The 19,563-nt window shown below is 39.8% G+C and overlaps 2 protein-coding genes and 1 long non-coding RNA gene across 6 annotated transcripts in view; all 3 read left to right on the plus strand.

Annotated features, from left to right (window-relative positions):
• Nucleotides 1-11,408, plus strand: part of LOC145443057 (tyrosine-protein kinase Fer-like) — a 34,540-nt gene extending 23,132 nt beyond the window's left edge. For all 4 annotated transcript variants that reach the window (XM_080321050.1, XM_080321048.1, XM_080321047.1 and 1 more), the window contains 6 exons: nt 1,151-1,218; nt 1,279-1,373; nt 2,387-2,510; nt 3,289-3,446; nt 5,782-5,904; nt 8,235-11,408. In XM_080321050.1, coding sequence (XP_080177176.1) covers nt 1,151-1,218; nt 1,279-1,373; nt 2,387-2,510; nt 3,289-3,446; nt 5,782-5,904; nt 8,235-8,371 — 705 coding nt within the window. In that variant the 3' untranslated portion in view covers nt 8,372-11,408. The remainder of the gene's footprint in view (nt 1-1,150; nt 1,219-1,278; nt 1,374-2,386; nt 2,511-3,288; nt 3,447-5,781; nt 5,905-8,234) is intronic.
• The window catches only part of LOC145443110 (uncharacterized), a 155,080-nt gene extending 137,912 nt beyond the window's left edge, over nt 1-17,168 (plus strand). Inside the window, exon 3 of the long non-coding RNA XR_013916286.1 lies at nt 16,998-17,168. This is a non-coding gene — a long non-coding RNA (uncharacterized LOC145443110). The remainder of the gene's footprint in view (nt 1-16,997) is intronic.
• Nucleotides 13,267-16,377, plus strand: LOC145443067 (thiamine transporter 1-like). The gene has a single exon (XM_080321064.1). The coding sequence runs from the start codon at nt 13,854-13,856 to the stop codon at nt 15,333-15,335; it is 1,482 nt and encodes a 493-aa protein (XP_080177190.1). The 5' UTR covers nt 13,267-13,853; the 3' UTR covers nt 15,336-16,377.
• Nucleotides 17,169-19,563: the final 2,395 nt, after the last annotated feature.

The raw sequence follows: 19,563 nt of genomic DNA on the forward strand, positions 1-19,563 counted from the left end.
TTGTAGGCGTTGTTAAAGTCATTAATGATAATGCAGAAAAGAGGTGGTAATGTACGCATACTCGCACTGGCTATGCTGGATATGGTATGCCAAAGTCCTTATTGATCCCGCTGAAAAGAGGTGTGAAGAAAAGCACAGACTATGCTGCATATAGTATCCAGCATAGTTTGGATATCATATCCAGCATTGCCTGTGCTTACCTTACACCTCTTTTCTGCAGCATCATTAAGGACTTTGACAACTCTTATAAGTGAATTCAATTTGCTGTAAGTATAACTGCCAAGCATAACCGGCCGATTCAGTCGATCCCTAGAACCTTCAAAACTTCAGCTATATACTACAACTTGGGTCCAATAGGATCACACTAAGTATAGTGTCTTAGTCAAGCTTTATATTTGTATTCACTGATGATGTATCCCTTCTTAAACGGGGAATTCGTTCACCACTTGCATAAGCGCCTTTGCTTTTCCTCGATGAAAGCACGGCATGTAGGCTACAGCCGCTTTGTTCACAATAAAGCAGTCATGCTGTAAAAGGTTTTGTGAAGCAGGTGTTGTTTGTTCATCATGTATTTCGTAACTCAACATGTCCTGAATTAATCTTAAATCATCACCTGTCAAAATACTAACAATGCGCACTCAGAATCCCCGCCGGTAGCAGACTTTTTGAACACCTAATCAGCAAGCTGCTGCTGCCGTGATCATTGGAGCAGAGCATATTAGCCAATCAAGAGCCGTGGTTATTTGATTACTAGTCTTCTCGCCGTTCTATGGTCGGTGGCACGCCCATTCTTGAGCAGCTACTTTCAAACGCTTTGACCGAAATCTTAACGACTTTCCTGTAAGCTTCTTTCAGGCTAATTGTTGTTTTTCATCAATAATCTATAGAATGAGACACAATCACGGAGACTTTTTAAGATTTTCCAAATTTTGAACAACCCTAATGCTTATGCTTCTTGTTTGACTCCTCGAGTAAAATATGTACCCATCCCAGGTCTAATCTGATATTTGTGAAGCAGGATAAGGCTCTGAGCTGAGTATATGCAATTTTTGAGCTCTTTGGACTAGAGATTGAGCGAATCTCAAATCAAATATTGGATTTGCAAAGTCAGTAACACCTTTGCCGTATTTCAACTGAATTCTGCTCCTAGGTGGCGGTAAAGACATGCAAAGAAAACGTGGATAATAGGACAAGAGATAAATTTTTGATGGAAGCCAGGTACCGTTGCCGGTTCTGCTGCATATTCCTCGGGCCAAATCGAAACACTTCCTTTCACAGAATATTGAAAGGCTACAATCACGTGAACATTGTACGGCTGATTGGTGTGTGCACGGACCAGCAACCTGTTTATATCGTCATGGAACTTGTTCCTGGTTAGTGCGTCCAGATTCCTTGCAGATGAGATGCAATTTTTGTTAGAAATTTCAATATTAAACCAACTGTTGGTACAATGTAGTCCATGTTATACGTTATTTTTTAGCACCGCCTGACGTATATACATAGGGGTGTTCAAAAACTACTTTTTTTCTCGAATTGTACCGGCTACTAGATAAAATTGTTAGGTTACCTAATTTAAGCCTACACACCAAATTTGGTTCAATTCCGGCCAGTAGCCGCATTGCTACAGGAGAAGAAAGTTTATAAAAATTATATAAAAATTGATGAACAAAAATTTCAAAATTTTCTGTTCACCCCATGAAAGTGTTAGGTCATCTATAGAAACGATGTTCACCAAATTTGGTTCAATTCCAACCAGTGGAAGCAGAGTTATTGCCGTCGAAAAATTTGGATTTGAATAAAGTAGTATTTACGGTGGGCCCACATAATAAATAATTAAAGAATTGGTCACCTTAAATAATATTTTATTGATAATTCAAATTTCCAAGATTCCAAGAATTCCAAGAAACTAATTCCAATCAGATCTGATCATCTTGACGTAACCATACCAAGATGAGAATATTTGCTCAAATGTTAAAGAGAGTTTTTGACTCACAAATTTGGCGCAATTCCAACCAGGAGGAGCGAAGTTATTGGAATACAAAATTTTGGATTTGAAAAAAAGAGTATTTACGGTGGCAAATTCTTAAACTATTTATTATAGATCCAACTACTGTAGAGACTTTGATAAGAACGACAATTTTACTTCTACTGTTTGGAATTAGGTCAAATTTGTTTAGCATCGTTTTTGTGAACAACATAAGTAAAATTTGTATCAAATAAATCCAAAATTTTCGACTACAATAGCTTCACTACCACTGGTTGGAATTGAGCCAAAATTGGTGAATATCGTTTTTTTTTAGGTAATCTATCAATTTTATCAAGTAGCCAGGAAGAAAAAGTTATTTTTGAACAGCCCTAATGTACGTACATCGCTCCATTTCTTCAGGAGGTGATCTGGTGAAGTATTTGAAGCAGCAAAAGTCGTCACTTTCGGCGAAGCAGCTCATTAAAATGTGCTCCGATGCTTGTGCGGGTCTTGCTTATTTAGAGGAGAAAAAATGCATACACAGGTGAGCTGCAGTGTGGGTTGAGGCAATGGACGATATTCTCGATGTCGCGCTACCTAGTTGATGTAAATGTGCCCTTCCCCAATTCTCAACGGGGGCGGTCCGTGTGAACTTTTTGGTCGATTTGAGAAATATATTTTATTTTACATACTTTTTAAATATATTTATTTTATTTATTGATCAATTAGTATTATTTTGCTTTTCTTTATTCACAGTAAAACTGGTAGATACACACATAATCTGGGAGCAACCTCTCCCTATGGAAATGGCAAGATTGAAGTAAACTTCTTATATTTGAGTAATACAGTCAAATTGTCATTCCTGTGCAGTAGGCTACATAAAAAGGTCAGATTACATAATTACAGAATTTTTCTATTATTAAAATTGAATATTTACAATCACAAAGTCTAAGAGGTTGAAGTCTTGTCCATGTCCGTTAGGGTTGTTCCAAAACGAGTTTTTTTTTCAGATTTTTGCGGCTATTAGCTAAAATTGTTAGGTTGGCTGAAAAACCGTTGTACACCAAATTTGACTCAATTCAGAAGTGAAGCTATCAGAGTTTGAAAATTTTGAATTTGTTATAAAAAAAAAAACTACCCCGTGGAATTGTCAAGTAGACTAAAAAAACGATACACGGTAATTTGACTCAATTCCAAATAGTAGAAGTGAAGTTATTGGAGTTGAAAATCTTGGATATGAAAAATTTACTGTGGGTAATCCAAGAATTATGAACGAAAAACCGGTATCCCAAGCTTGTTTTGAAACATTTCAATCTTGGCAGAGATGTGGCCGCTCGGAACTGCCTGGTCGCGAACGACGCGACTGTGAAAATCACTGATTTCGGCATGTCACGTGAAGAGGAAGACGGGGTGTACAGCGTTTCGGGGGGCATGAAACAAATCCCAATCAAATGGACGGCCCCAGAGGCTATGAACTATGGTAAGGTCGATTGTAATGTACTTTGTAATCTACTCGGAGGTGGTAAAAGGCAGCATTGTAAAGACTCGAATCAACTCAGTCGTTTTCTTACAAATGGAAAATGACTCGACTTGAGTCACTTTGTGTTTGACTCGACTTGTTCTCGAGTCATTGCACAGACTCGCCCGAATCATATGACTCGAGACAAATCGAATAAACATTTTTACGCGTAGAGATGGTCAAAGCAGGGCGCTTCTGGGTTTTACGGTCATGACAAGCCAGTGTTCCTGCATGTCACCAATAAATGTTTCCTATGAACGTGTCGAAATTTATAAACGTCAAAACAAATTGTTTTTTGCCTTGGGAGAGGCAGATATTAGGGTTGCGGTCGGGAATATTTGGGTTGGAGGTGGGTTAGGGTTATGGTAAGGGTATTTCAAGAATAGGGTTATGGGATATTAGGGTTAAGGTCAAAGTTGGGGTTGGGGTATCCCAAGATTAGGATTGGGAGTAGGTTACCGTAAGATTAGAGTTGGGGTGAGGGACACGATACTCTCAACCATAATATCCATCACGCCTCACCCTAATCTTGGGATACCCTTACCCCAACCTTAACCGTAACCCACCTCCAGCCCTAATATCCCCCCTCCACCCTAATATCTTCCTAATATCACCCTAATATCTTCCTCAAACCTAATATTTCCTCTCCAACACTAATATCCCCCAACCCTAATCTTAGGATACTCATATCCCGACATAAATCCTAACCCACCTCAAACCCTAATATCCATTTCCCCCTACCCAAATCCCAAGGCAAAAAAAGAATTTGTTTTGACGTTTATAGATTTTGATGTGTTCATGGGAAACATTTATTGGTGTCATGTGGGAACACTGGCTTGTCATACTCGTAAAACCATGAAGTGCCCAAAGTAGTCGTTGTTGCTACTAAAAGTAGAAGTAGAAGTAAAGACGTGGATTCACACTTGAGTACACGTGGAAGTTGAAATCGCCAGGTAAGTATTTCATGCCTTGTTTTGACTAAAAACTGAAAACTGTCACGTAGAAGTGTAATAAAATCATCAGAATCACTTGAGGAAGTTGTGAAAGGGGGCAAAACCTACTTGGGTACTCTCATGGAAGCACTTTTAAAAGCAGATTTGCCCGATAGCCACGCATACTTTTGGCTGTTAATCAGTGTTGACTAATTTCGAATCTGTGGGATGTATGTTACCAATAACACTACGCACAGTTTGAATATATTCAAAAATATATATATTCATTCAATGTGACTCAGGCGGGTATTTCAAAGGATTCTCGTGAGAATTTCGCTCATGAAAATGATGCAAACTTATTCCAAAAAGTACTCTGTACTTTTCCAAATTCAAATTGGCAAAGGAAGTAGTTTTACGTGTTAAATTGTTCTAGTTGATAAGAGGCGGCCAGCCCGTGGTCCTCGAGGTCATTTTCGAATTTTTTTAAATTGTCAAGAAATTGAATTGCCTAGGTAATTTATAATTAACTTGCAAGGCCGAGAAAAAATTTGATTATCCTGGTCACGAAATCAGTCCCGAATCATTGGCGTAGCCACCAGACAGGGGCCAGTCGCATTTTTCGTAGATCATCATATATTACCATGAAGTAGAATATTTTTAGGCAGATTTATTAAACTTGAAATATTTCCTCAGGCTCCGCGCGATTTATTGTTACCCGATTTCGTGCTTTTAATATTGGTAGCCTATGCCTAACTTACAGAATTTAGTGTGGCTATATTCGCAGTTATGCGATAACGTGTCGTCCAGTATGCGACTTCACGTTTGCGCTCGCAGAAAGGTCGTATGCGGTGAAACCCTTGGCACATAATGATCGAGTGATCGACGCATGTTGGCCAAAGCCTTTGATATTGATATATCCGTGAGCCGAATAGTCCTGTCCTTGCAAACTCAACCCAGCGGTATACAGAGGCAACAATAATACAATACAAGTAACAATATTACAGACCGAAAAAATTTTCGCGCTGTGCACGAACTTTTCATGACATAGAGCATGGCATAGTTGGCCCCTGCATAGAGTCATAGATGTTATCGGTTTCCGTGTGCAGTAAGATAAGTTTTGTTTTCACGGTTTCCAAATCCGGCTTGTTCCTCTCGGACGACTAAAACAAGGTCATCAACATTCAAGTGGCCCGCGAAATGATCTGAAAATTGCATGGGGCCCTCTGAACAAAAAGTTTGACCCGCCCTGAAGTAGATAGTAGTGGCATAAAAACATGTATGAATGTATTCTCTGTCGTCCACACCCCAGATTCTTGACATTTAGCTAGTTTGATCCCTATTAAAAGTTCCGTTTACATTTGCAGGGCGATACACGAGCTCTTCTGACGTGTGGAGTTACGGGATACTGGTTTGGGAAATCTTTTCTTTCGGGAAGACCCCGTATCCCGGGCTAACCAACAATCATGCCAGGGAAATGGTTGAAAGAGGTGCATTTTCATATGTTCTTTGCAGACTTCTAGAAACTGCTGGATTTCCAAATTGATCATCTAGAGCAGGGGTCACCAACCTTTTTGAAACCAGGAGCTACTTCTTTGGTACTGATTAATGCGACGGGCTACCGGTTACTCCCGTCGTTATCCGTGCTCAGTTGGATTCCTTGACTTGGACATTCAGAGCACGGGGCAGGGTATCCGCCATTTACCAAGAACAGAAACGCTCACTCACCGGGACTCACACCAGCTTCTCCGGGCCCAGTTGCGTTGCCGCACTGCGCGCCGAAGCACCATTCTCCGAGTCGAGACTTGGGAATATTAACTAGATTACCGTTAAGTCTGCATGGGCGAAGACGAGCAACGCCCCGATCGAAAACTGCGTTGGTATGTCTGTGACAGCCCACCCATTCGGGGTGTATGTGTAATGATTGTTAGTTGCTGTGTGATGGTACTGATATTTCTTGGGCCGCCAAGTATCTAGCACCGACTACGTGAAATGGACACTTGCAATGCATGCTTCCTTCTTGTCTGAACTGGCTGCCGTGAGGACGCAGAAATAAAGCTGTCTAATAACTATTGTGCATCTCTTTGCATCGACTATATTAGGAGGTCTTCCACATGTCGACTGACCCATAGTAAACTGCTCCTTATATGAAACCCTTCTCCGCTTCGACTTTCAAATCTCTCATTTGAATATTTGCTACTGCGACCGCGGGCTACTAATTTGGTCCTCGCGGGCACCACGTTGGTGACCCCTGATCTAGAGCTAAAACTCGCAACTGAACCTAGTACTACTCATTTTTCACAATCCAGAACTAGGACTACTCACATTTTAAAAGCCGCAACTAAAACCACTTACTTTTTTAAAACCTACAACTATAATTAAAACTACTTAACGTTTCAAAGTCAAAACTAGAACTACTCACTGTTTTATTAACCTGCAACTAAAACTGCTTACTTTTTAAAACCCGCAAATGGAACTGCCCACGTTTCAAAGTCCGCAATTAGAACTAGAATTACTCACTTTTTAAAACCCAAAACTAGAACTGGAACTACTGGCCTTTCAAAGTCCGCAACTAGAAGTAGAACCATTCAAAATGTCAGTAGTTCGTTGACCATCAAAATTGATTTTTTTTCCTGATTCTGGGGATTCACTGATTAAATGGTTAGGTTGCCCAAAAATAACGTTGCACCGTGCACTTGCATGCCAAATTTTGCTTGATTCCAACTGGTAGATGTCAACGCCCAGGTTTAGATCAGGGGCGGGGGCCAAATGTGGCCCGCGAGAAGGTTTTGAGTGGCCCAGTGAGGTAATTTTCGAAATTATTTATAATATCAAAAAATAAATTAGCCAGGTAATTTATTGTGAACTTGCAAGACCAACCGACAATTTGATTAGCCTGACGGCGAACTTTATGATGTTGACTAAAATATCCGTTCCGCCGCATTGGCGTAGCCAGGGGCCATCCACATTTTTGTAGATCTTCGTATATGAACATAAAGTAGAATTTGTCGTGCCAGATTTATTTGACTTGATATTTTTCTTACCATTTCGCGCGATTTATTGACACTCAATTTCTAGATTTTATAGCATTGTTACCCTATCATCAGAATTAAAATCTACGGGATTGAGCCTAAATATATTCGCAATGATGAGAGAACGTGTTGTCCAACATGTGACGTCGCGTCTGCACTGGCAGAAAGATAGTCATCGATGAAACCTTTGCGCAAAATGATAAACACATGTTCACTTAAATCATCGATATTGGTATGCATAAGCGCCGATTAATCATGTCCTGGCCAAATGAGCCCAGCGGTATACAGAGGCCACCTACAATATATGCAGCTAACATTGTTATTGACCGATTCATTCATTAACTTTGAAAAATTTCGCGCTTTGCGTAGCCAGGACATGTACATAGAGTTTTCATGACATGTTTGTTATCGAATTTGATGCGTGGTAATATATGTCCCGTTTTTACCATTACCTAATTCGGTTCGCTCGCTCGCTCTTATCGAACATTCAAGTGGCCCGCGCAATGGTTTGCAAATCTCATGTGGCCCTTTGGCCGAAAAGGTTGGCCACCCTTGAGGATTATTGAGTTGTGGTTAGGTTTGGGATCCAATCTATATCAGTGTTGATTTCGGGGTTTGGGTAAGTTTTGGGGTTGCGAAACCACATGCCAAAGTGTCGCATGCTGATCTGTCATTTTTCATTATGTCGCATGCTCATATAGAATTATATGGAATTTCACGCCATCACTTCCATTTCGACTTCAGTACCGACGGTGATTACTTTGCCAACCTCTACTCGTATCTGACAGGAGAACGAATGGATAACCCGCAAGGCTGCCCGGACCGAATGTACAGCGACGTGATGCTGCAATGTTGGAGGCACGAGGAAAACTCGCGACCGCATTTTGCCGACATCCTGAAGACTATCAAATCCATCAGGGTTTGAATTGCTACAATTGTGACGAGTGCGTTTTGATGCAGCTTATCGGACTGGTTAGATAATGCTACATGTCGTGAACGTTTCTTATTTATATTGTTCAAAGAGTGTGTGTGTTTGAAGACAGTATATATACAAAGCAGTGCACTGCGACAAATTAACTAATGCTGGACGCAATGATTCGAGTATATAGTATTCTCATGATTTGAGTTGAATAGTGAGACATGATTTTACCAAATACCGAATCATCTTGAATTTGATGTAGAATGGCATTATTTGTGGTCACGTAAAAAGCGCATACTTAATTATCCACATTTTGCAAACTGTTGTGATGTCATGATATGTGATGTTCGAATATTCACCTCTAAGCCTAATGCTCGATTCAGAATCAGATCACTCAGGTACTCCATTATGCCCACCCCCGAAATTAAACAAGTGAGATCAAGCACTCCAGTATGTATCGTAAATAATTCAAATTTTTGCATTGATTTGCGTTAATTAACCCCGCCACGCGGTAGACAAACTAAATGGCATTAAACTATGCATGGTCACGAATTTGATTATAATTGACTATAGGTACTAAACTGTAAATAGAGTGGTCAGTTTCTCATTTACCTGAATGGAAATGAGGTTGTCATTATTATGCACCAGTTTTTCTTACCAAAATTTACTAACGAAACCAATTCTTTGCTTGTTGGAGACTATAAAGTAATACTTGGACCAAAAGGTAGTTCAAAAATAACTTTATTTCACGGATACGGGGGATTCACTGATTACATTGTCAGGTTGCGTAAAAATGTGCTGCACACCAAATTTGGCTCGATTTCAACTGGTAGATATGAGGGACAGGGGTTTGAAAATTTTGAATTTTTTTTGTTCAAATTTCACTGTCAACCCCATAAAATTGTCAAGTCCAAAAGAACGATGCTTACCAATTTTAGCTCATTTCCACCTGGTAGAAGCGGAGTGATTGCACTTGAAAATTTTGGATTCGCAAAAATAGCCTGGACAGCGGGTGATCCCAGAATTATGATTAAAAAACTTAATTTTTCAACATAATTTAAAACATAATTTTTAGCTATTTTTCATTTTATCTTCAATATATGCAGTTATTCTTCAACATCACATATTTTAATCGCATCATGTTATCTTGATAATTCCGTGTTGCACGTTCCGCCTAATAACTGTAACCCTTATCACTGATAAAATCAAGTGCGTGTTATCCACTGATGTTCCAATCTAGCACCTGTAATTAAAACTATGCAGTTATCCAATTTTTCTCTAAACTTCAAAAGTCATTTTTGTCGATAAACCTACTTACCAAGTGACCGTGTAAATTTGTGTTCGAATATACCTTTTGTTATAATAACTAGTCTGACGATTTGTATTTTGATTAGTTTTATGTCTGCTACTACATGAGAACATGAGCTGCTCCTGCACACACAAATCAGTTTTGTGGTCAAACTTTAATGTTGGGAATTGCTTCAAGTAATTTAAAATACTGTTTGAGGTGCAGAACTTCAATTTACAATTGAATAGTATATTGATATTGAAATGAACCCGAATATTTTTGGTTTATTTGGTGGTATATTCAAATAATTTTGTGAACTAATCGATTTTTACTGTAATATCCGCTTCTGCAGTAAAAAAGTCCTTCTAAATAGTCAATATTTTCAATCTCTCTAGTTTAACATCTTCATTAATAATAATCACTAAAAAATGTAATTTTAAATCTTTATGAAACCACACCTGCTCATAGGACAAATATCTATGGTGCACGTACGTGAATTAATGAGAATATTTAGCGTGTCACTTGAAACTACTGTTTGGGGCTAGTTTTCAGTGATTTTGACATCCTCTTATAGTTAAGAAAGCAGTACGTTATTTCTGTTGAATGTTTCAGCACCAAATCATTCTGAGCACTGATTTTTATATCTGTCGTACTTGTACGCCCCTCTTGAACCAATTCCATATAGAGAAATAACTAATTCGTCCATACCTGCGATTCGTAATTTGCACTTTCATGCGGTTATTTACAGTTCCGATTTTCAAAGTTAATTTATCTATCAATCCCACCGATTCTTCATGCGTAATTATTCTGTCCAATTCAAGTTTCTTTGTACTTATGTTTTGAGCTTATTAAAAAAGTGTACGGTGTTTTTATGTTTTTAAGATTCGATGTCAAATCAGCATTATTCACCGCTAATTAGTCCTGCACTGATATTATGGCACATTGTTTTGATTTTTAAGCCCCATAGGTTTTCAAATTTCTGAATATGGAAACAGTTATAGACTTGTTTGGTCATTAACGAATCGCTTATGCTTTTTGAAGTAGTCAAGTAGCATTTTCCTTACTTGCGCTACTCACTCAAGTGATTATGATTTGAGACTACTTCTACTTCACGGATTTCAGTTTTGAGCCTAAACTAGGCCCAGAATAATCAAGTTTTACTCGCTTGGAAATCACTACTCTTACTTGTACCAAGTAGAACTGTGGTTATGATTTGAGACTGCTGCTTTGTATTGACTTGACTTGACTCAGGCCAAGTCGTATGGCTCGAGACTCTGACGGCCAAGGCCGACATTTCATTGTAATTTCGAGGAATAGTAAAGTTATCACACTATTGATATTGATATTTCGTTTATTACACTTGTGGCTTGGAACCACGTGACTTGGTCACAATCACAATCCTGCTTTGACCACATCTGCCTAGACTGAACTGAACCCGTGTAATAAATACAGATAACTTTGCAGGCTCTTTCATTATGTAGGATATAGCACTTTGTATTTTTGTCCTTGGTGTTTTGCGGCATGTACATTATAGCCATGGCTTTTCAGCATTTCAAGTCTAGATCAGTGGTTCTCGATGCTTGCAAATCCTTCGATAATTGATTTTGCGACTCTGACAATGGATAATTTTTGAGGGCCGCTAGTCTAGATAGAGTATCTTTTCAATTATGTATTCGTTTAAATCCTGTAATATTTCCAACATTACCCAGTGCATTTTCCTTATACTTGGCTGTCAATAAAGTTTTGACCACGTCGCGTTTGTAGGCCTAATGCTTGCTCTGCAACTGCTGACAACTGTATTTTATGTAGCAGTTTCGCCAAGTCTTCAAATACGCGTTGGTCAGTTTAGCTGGTTTAAATGGACCGTGTTGACTCGTTGGATTCCAGGTTTTGCGCAAGTATACGATAGTGCATAATCACTAATCAGTTTGAGCAGCTGAACTCAGTTTATTGTTAATAATTTTATGCTTTCAAAAGCACAGCAAGATTGCGTTGCAATGAAAAGTTAAGAAGGTAAATCGAGGTTCGGTAATTTCTAGCGTTTTCTAGCATTCATTCAGTAGAGTAGAAGCTGCTTGTATTTCGACTGGTATGCAGGCATAATACTCGACGATTGTCTGGTGGCAGTTGAGATGTTGTTCCACAGTTGCGCTCCGGCATACTAGATATAGCAATGCGGTAAAAAATGCTGGGAGCCTGTGTATTAGATGGCTTGTCATTTGTACTAGCCCTTCGAATGCTGTTCGCAGCCTGTGCGCCGGTTTGGAGTACAATACTGCGTGTAATTTTTTTACAGGGGCATCGATTCCCCGCGGATTGGCAACCGCTGGCATAGTGGGCTAGTCGAAATGTGGCCATGATTAACAAAGTTTTAAACTGTCTGGCCTAAAGTCTTCGCCTGCTAAATGGGCAATTGGGCATTTGCTGCTATTCGCAACATATATTGCTCATGTCTTTTTTTTGCATTTATCACAGTCCTTAAGCGAAGCAACAACAAATGTGTGTCGATATTTCCTGTCATAAGGTTAAGCCTCGGGCAATAACAATTCGGATATATTAGCTTATACTAATACGAACGAGTTGCACCGAAACTAGGACGCTGCAATGAGGCATCGTCAATATTTTAAGCATCATCTCTCGACAATTATGGGATCGGGGATTGCAAGCTGTGTCGTTAAAGAACAGTGTAGTTGCACGACTTTCAATAAAATACACAAAAAGTGCAACCAATGAAATTGAAGCTGCATGTGTCGAGTGTATAGGCGAGATCGATATGCCCTATCGTGGTCCGGTAATCTCAAAGCGCAGACTAGAATTCATTCAGTAGAACCTAATGGAGAATCAATGGAAAATGCTCCGCGACTGGTCGCACGCGCTTTAGATTCCGGGGTGAAAATGGATATCTATTAATAGGTGTCTATTAGCAGTTCAATAATATCGCATCAAAAATGTCGGAGATTTTGTAAGTCGCGATCAGAATAGGGGTGTGTGGTAGGCGTGTCACCCACATGTCAGTGGTGAATCTATTTAGCATTCTCAAGGTGATAGAGGGAAGATAGGCGCGTTTAGATTCAGTTTATTAACAATTTTATCAGTTCGATACAACGCAAGGTTGCGATACAATGAGAAGATAGGAACGTGTCGAAACGATTTAGCAGTCTTTGAAATCAGACACCCACCTGGGCATAGGCATATCGATCTCGCTTTCCGTCACATGCAACCTTTTTGTCGCTTACCTGATGTATGGAACAGTATCCCGCCGGCCATCCGACAGTCGACGAGCATGTCCACATTCAAGTCGAAATACAAGCAATTACTACTAAATAAATACAGTCCATCCTCAAGATTACCAGACCACGACTGACCTATCGATCTCGCTTCCCATGACATGCCGCCCTGTTTCTTGTCGCATTCTTTTTCTATACTATCTTCTTTACCTTCATTCAGTGTGCATGCCTCCTCTTTACATCGCCTAGGCCAAGGTGGGTGTCAGATTCCATAGACAACCTAGTCGCTTCGACATCTTCCTTTCTTTCATTGTATCGCATTTTTGTGGTGTATTGAACTGATAAAATTGCTAATAAACCAATGATGATGATGATAATATCTGCTGTTACTTTTCATTCAGTGTGCATGGCACCTCTTTACATCGCCTGCATTTCACACTGAATGAAAAGTAACAGCAGATAATACAAAAGGCAAGCGACAAAATGAGGTGACATGTGACGGAAGGCGAGATCGATATGTTAGTTCGTGGTCCGGTAATCTTGAGGGCTGACTAGTATTCATTTAGTGTGTTTCGACTTGAATGTGGACACCGGACATTCTTGACGACTGTCGCATGGCCGGCGATATATGCTGTTCGGCACTTGCGGTCCGGCGTTTTCTCGTATTCCGTTCGAGAAAGTTCAACTGAGTTTATCAATTCAAAACGCCACAAATTTGCGTTAAATGCGCGGCAGACATAGGAGTCAAAGCGACTTCGGCCTGCAAGTAAGGCACTGTAACCTATTTCATGTCCAGCGGGCGCCAATTGGAAAATGTTTTTCAAGCACTGCGTGAACGACTGCACTGGTGCGGTTGCGACCCAAGTTTTCACCCTTCGTTACCCATACTTTGAAAACCGGAAGTTTAATGTTCGCCAAACCCTAACGCATTTCATAGTGTTCTCGAGACAGCATGTTTCATTAGTCTGTATCGATGGCATCTTGCAATGACAACGTATTGTGCAAGCCTATTGTGCTGATCTGCTTGTATGGATTCTTCACATACATCAAGCCTTCTGAGCCATACGTCACCCCGTTCTTAATGGGAGAAGATAAAAACTTGACTGAAGAAGAGGTCGTCAATCAAATCTATCCGGTATGGTCGTATTCATACACTGCCTTTTTGGTCCCGATATTTTTGCTTACTGACTTTCTACGATACAAACCAATCATCATGCTACAAGGAGTTGGATATATCGGTTGTTGGGTTCTGCTGGTAACTGCCACTGGAGTTCCGTTGATGCAATTGATGCAGGTATTTTATGGCTTGGCTACTGCTGCGGAAATTGGCTACTACTCGTACATCTACAGTGTTGTGGATCATGACCAATATCAGAAATCAACTTCGTACGTTCGTACTTCAACTCAACTCGGACTGTTTATCGGATCTGCGATGTCACAAATTCTTGTATCAGTGGCAAATTTGGATTATATTTATCTTAATTATATTTCACTTTTCAATGTGTCAATTGGATTCATACTATCCATATTTTTGCCATTTCCCAAGCGCAGCCTATATTTTTATCGTGACTCCGATAATAATGCGTCTTCAGTTGAGAGAGGAACTGATGATATCCGTCATTCGTCAAAAAACAGCCGCGATTCACGAATATCTGATAATATTACTTCTATCAAAGCATCAGGTAAAGTCCCGGAAGAAGAGATTGTAGAACCACCACTTGAAGATAGCACGATGCCCTTAACATCAAAACCTTCATTGAAAAGTCGTTGGAAAATTGTGCTGATAAACTTATGGAAAGACTTGAAACTATGTTACTCAAACTTGTCTTTATTACGGTGGTCTGTTTGGTGGGCGCTGTCCACTTGTGGATGGGTTCTGGTTGTGAATTACATTCAAAGCTTGTGGGAGGCTATCCGTCCTAGCTACGGCCAAGAAGAGGAAGCCTTTAATGGTGCGGTTGAGGCCACAGCGCAGATTCTCGGCGCAGTGGCTGCATTTGCCGTAGGTTATTTGACCTTGAATTGGTCTCGCTGGGGAGAAATCTTCTTGGGGGTCGGGTCTTTAGCGGAAGCCGTTCTTTTGTTTTTCATGGCTACAACTAGTGAGATATGGGTTTGTTACATTGCTTACGTTGGGTTTATAACTCTGTATAATTTCGTCATTACAATAGCGCAGTTTCAAATTGCTGTCGGTATGTCCACGGAAAGATATGCATTAGTATCTGGCATGAACACTTTTTTAGCTGTGGTTCTGAATTCAATTTTGACGCTGATAATAGTCGACGATGCGGTGCTAGGTCTTGATGTAGCTGACCAGTTTATCATATACAGTGGATATTTTCTCATTGTAGCGATAATTTATTTAGGTCATGGTTGCTATGCTCTTTTCAAATCTCACAGAACAAGGTTAAGTATAGGTGAGGTGGACTATGTAGTATCCGAAGAAGATTCTTAATGGCTCGACGATTTCATTGATCTCGAGTTGGCTGACATGCAAATTTTACTGACTGAAAAATTCAGTGATGCTTGAACATTTTAGAATGACTCACATTTTGCTCCAAATGCATTATGATCAGTGATCAGACTTCTATTTCGTGACTAAACTAGTTAATTTACTGGATTTCGCTTCAGCATTGTTTCCATGCATGTGGTATTTTCGGTTGTGGATATTTTGGGATAAGTCTGTCTCTTTGCCAAACTCTCAATCCAGTTATCCATGCAAAAATTTGTTTCAACTTAGCTCCTTGACAACGCATCTATTTCCTTTGACTCTTCAAATGACTCTCTTTGATCAGTGCATCACAATTTATCATTTACGCTCAAATTATGATCCATCAAGAAAAATTTAGATTGAGAATTCTAATTCAATACATTTTGACAATTTTTCAGTCCTGTGTAATTGAAAGATACGAGTTCTTTCAAATAGAGACCGGCGAATTATAATATTTACCCAACGATCGGCAGTATCGATGCAGTTGATAACCAGAAGGAACATATTGAATGTTTGGACATAGAGTTCAATGAATTGTTTTCATGAAATCTTCCAAATGACAATGAATTGGTATATGCCTATATGGTGTCATGTGACTTGCTCGGTACTAATTCGATGCATGCCATCTTATTTGTAAAAATTATACAATTATGTGCCTTGATGTATCTAATTACTCTTGTAGGTTTTGCACTTCCATGCTGTGTTCATTCGTTGAGTATAGTATTTGTGGCACCTGGCACCATTACAATTCTGTGTCAGTTATTGAGACGCATCTTGCTAATTTGGAGAGCTATTCAGTACCGTAATAAACGTCAGGCACGAATCATCTTGAAGTTTGCCATGTCAGTGCCTTCTCTGCCTGTTTTGTTCACCTCAGATCAGCCTTGGTATTCGACCTACCATACGCTTGTCACATGGATTGATAGTAGCCAGCAATTACTAGATATTATTCCTATAGATCTCTTATACGCCAGTAAGTTGATCATCGAAATACAAAAGCTCTATACTTGTTGCTTCCTTTTTCTCTTCACTGCTACTCCTAAGAAACAGTACACTAGCCTCGAGCCTTGCTCAGCACAGTTATTACCTTTCCAATGAGATTTGGTCGACTTGTTATAAATTCTTACCTAGTTTATATAAGAGAGAGAGAGAGAGTCTTTATTTTCATCGAACCAAAATACATAACAAACGGCAGTGATGGTGGTACAGAAAATATGCGTGCACAGTATTCGGTATTAGATAGGAATGATCGATAAGACCGTGAAGGTCATCTAGTCTGATCACACCAGCATCAAACAGGTACACTTGACTCTGAACAGTCTGGCTGTAAAGAAATGTTTAGTTGAAGGAAAATAGAGAAAAAATAAAACAATGGTGGCAAATGATCAATGAAGCAATGCCTGGGCGAGGTAGGGCAACAGTGTTAGTGTAACGACAAGAGGGGATCAAGTTGGGCTTTTTTGAATCTATTATAAGGCAATTCACGGATATGTGGTGGTAATGCATTCCAGATGATAGGTCCCGAGTAGTCGATAGATCTCTTAGTTAGGTTGCTATTGGGTGGGGGTAAGTAGATGTTTCCTTTAGACGAGGATCTCGTGTAATGGGAATGGATATGTCTAGCAGGTATGAAAAAGTCATCAAACACAGTAGGCAGACTATTGGAAAAATATTTGTGAACAACTTTTGATACTTCGAAGCGATATAGTTCATCAACTCGCAAAATTCGATGCTTACGGTAGTAAGGCGATAAATTGGTACGTAAAGGTACAGATGAGATCAGCCGTATCGCACGGTTACAATGTTAACCTTGTTCAGAACAATGCCAGTGTAGGCCTATTTTTGCATTTCAATGGAGACTGCTATCATGACTTGGTCTAGCAAGCTTTGGACACTGCTAAGTCGTGGCGTATATTTTTTTAGTCTTTGTTTTTATTCAATGTGTATTTATTCTTATCATGTATATTTATACATGTGGATATTTTTTTGAATGCAATTTCGACATTCGATCTTTATTTTCGTGTGTCAACATGCTATTTAAAACTTCTGGGCTGTTCTTCTCACAGAATTTCTGCAGCATAGAAGCCGCATGATTAGATCTACTATTGCTTTCATATTACTACTCAATGACACCTGGAAGATGTTATTGGACGGGAGGACCAACGAAATACAGTTTTATATGACCTCAAAGCGAAGGGGTACGCTGCAGCGATGAGGATCATTTCATATTTTGTTTCTGGTGTTGTACAGTATTTTGAGGATGGAATGCAATAGAGATTTATTGAAGTTCTCAGTTAAACTCTTGAGCAGAAATTTAACAGCATTTTCAAGTGGCTGGTTAGAGCTGTGTTCATCAGGACATACACTGAGCAATGACTAGGTATGTGAATATAGTGTGTGGGGTACTTGTATATATTGTCTGATTTCAAATTGGGGCTCTAAGTATTTATCCCACTATAGATCATGTGTAGCGACCCCGTTACGGCGTTTACCAGTAGCAATAACGGGAACGCGGGTGTGTTACTGGGCTCGCGACCTCGTCTCTTTGCAACTGCCGCCTGCTCAAATGACACTTTCAATCACGGCACAACCGACATCGCCACAAGTCTATGCGGTTATAAGATTATATTAATACGACACAAGAAACTCATAATAACGATGCTCACGGACACATATAACGGAACCCAGACGATCTATACAACTCATATACGATACACACAAGCACACAGGAAACTGTAACAAAACTCCAGACAAGCCTCACGCACACATACCCATCAGCCTAAACCTAGCCCAGCAGAAGCCTTAACATCTACAAGCGAGTACGAACTACCAACGGGGCAACATCACTCCCTAGGTGCTCGTGCAGCACCGTCAGTGACTAGGCCGTGCCCCAGCCAACTATCCGCGCAGAGACTCCGACCGGTACATCCAACTCAAGCCCGCAAATACAAGACCAACTACCTAGTACTTCACGCCCCAACTGCCTAATACCACCACTACTTCACGCTGCTGCTCCCAACTACGAATACTTCACGCTGCAGCCCCCAACTACAAATACTTCACGCTACCAAACGCAGAGACATATTCACTCGCATCCATCCTAAGCCGCGCTCTCAGCCAACTCTCATTCCCTCCTCCACCAACTCAACACGCGATCTCCAGGCTCCAGCCATATCAAATCACGCGAAACAATATTCCAAACGGAAAATACCGAACATTCTGGAAACCTCGGGTTTCCACACATGTTACAATTTGACGAGAATCTTCATCCTAGGATGTTGACCCCTTTCACTCTGTGCCAGGAGTCAAGACTTGGTATGTGAATAGTGTGTGTGGTACTTGTATATATTTTCTGATTTCAAATTGGGGTGCTGAATATTTATTTCACTATGGATCATATGTCACAATTTGACGAGAATCTTCATCCTAAGATGTTGACCCCTTCCGCTGTGTTCCAGGAGTCATGACTTGATATGTGAATAGTGCGTGTAGTACTTGTATATATTGTCGTATTTCCAGAGGTGGTCGAAGTAGTCAAGAAAGCTACTCAAGTAGAAGTAGAAGTAGCGACGAAAAATCTACTCAAGTACGAGTAGAAGTAATTCTTCCATAAGCAACCTAAAACTACCTGAAGTAGAAGTAGAATTTATTGACTTTAAAAGTACTCAAGTAAGTAAGTAGTTGTGAAAACGATCCTAATTCGTTCACATGGATTGTAAAAAGGTGCAAATTGAGCTATGCGAAAGGTGACGACTGACGAGCTTGATTCATATTGATGCATACCAGCAGGTATCCAATTTTCGATAGCATAAGCTTTCGTCCACATCATAGGATGAAAATGATAGTATTATTATGGAAAAGCGATACTTATCCTCTGTTTTCTCGAACAGCACGTTTTAGAAAATAGCATGGTATGGCGCCATCCCCCATATAATAAGGTCCGTAGTTTAGTCGAGGAGCAATACGGAGAAGTTGTATAGGATACGGTGTAAACACTTTGCGCGATTAGTAAACGTTAATAAAATATGATGGACCGTAAAATGCCATATTGTGTATCTTTATTAAAGGCATTACTACTTCAACATTCAACATGTTATCCAGACAAAAGAACTGATATTAATTAGAACTCAAAGTATATGATACTAGGATTGAAATTTGAATATAACTACTATTTATTTCTAAAAGCGGAATA

This window comes from Botryllus schlosseri, chromosome 7 (assembly GCF_051294905.1).
Source record: "Botryllus schlosseri isolate E-star chromosome 7, Bs_hap1, whole genome shotgun sequence".
NCBI classification, from domain to species: domain Eukaryota; kingdom Metazoa; phylum Chordata; class Ascidiacea; order Stolidobranchia; family Styelidae; genus Botryllus; species Botryllus schlosseri.

What these genes read in the sequence shown, in the direction of transcription:
- LOC145443067 (XM_080321064.1), top strand. Translation starts at nt 13,854, where the DNA reads ATGGCATCTTGCAATGACAACGTATTGTGCAAGCCTATTGTGCTGATC.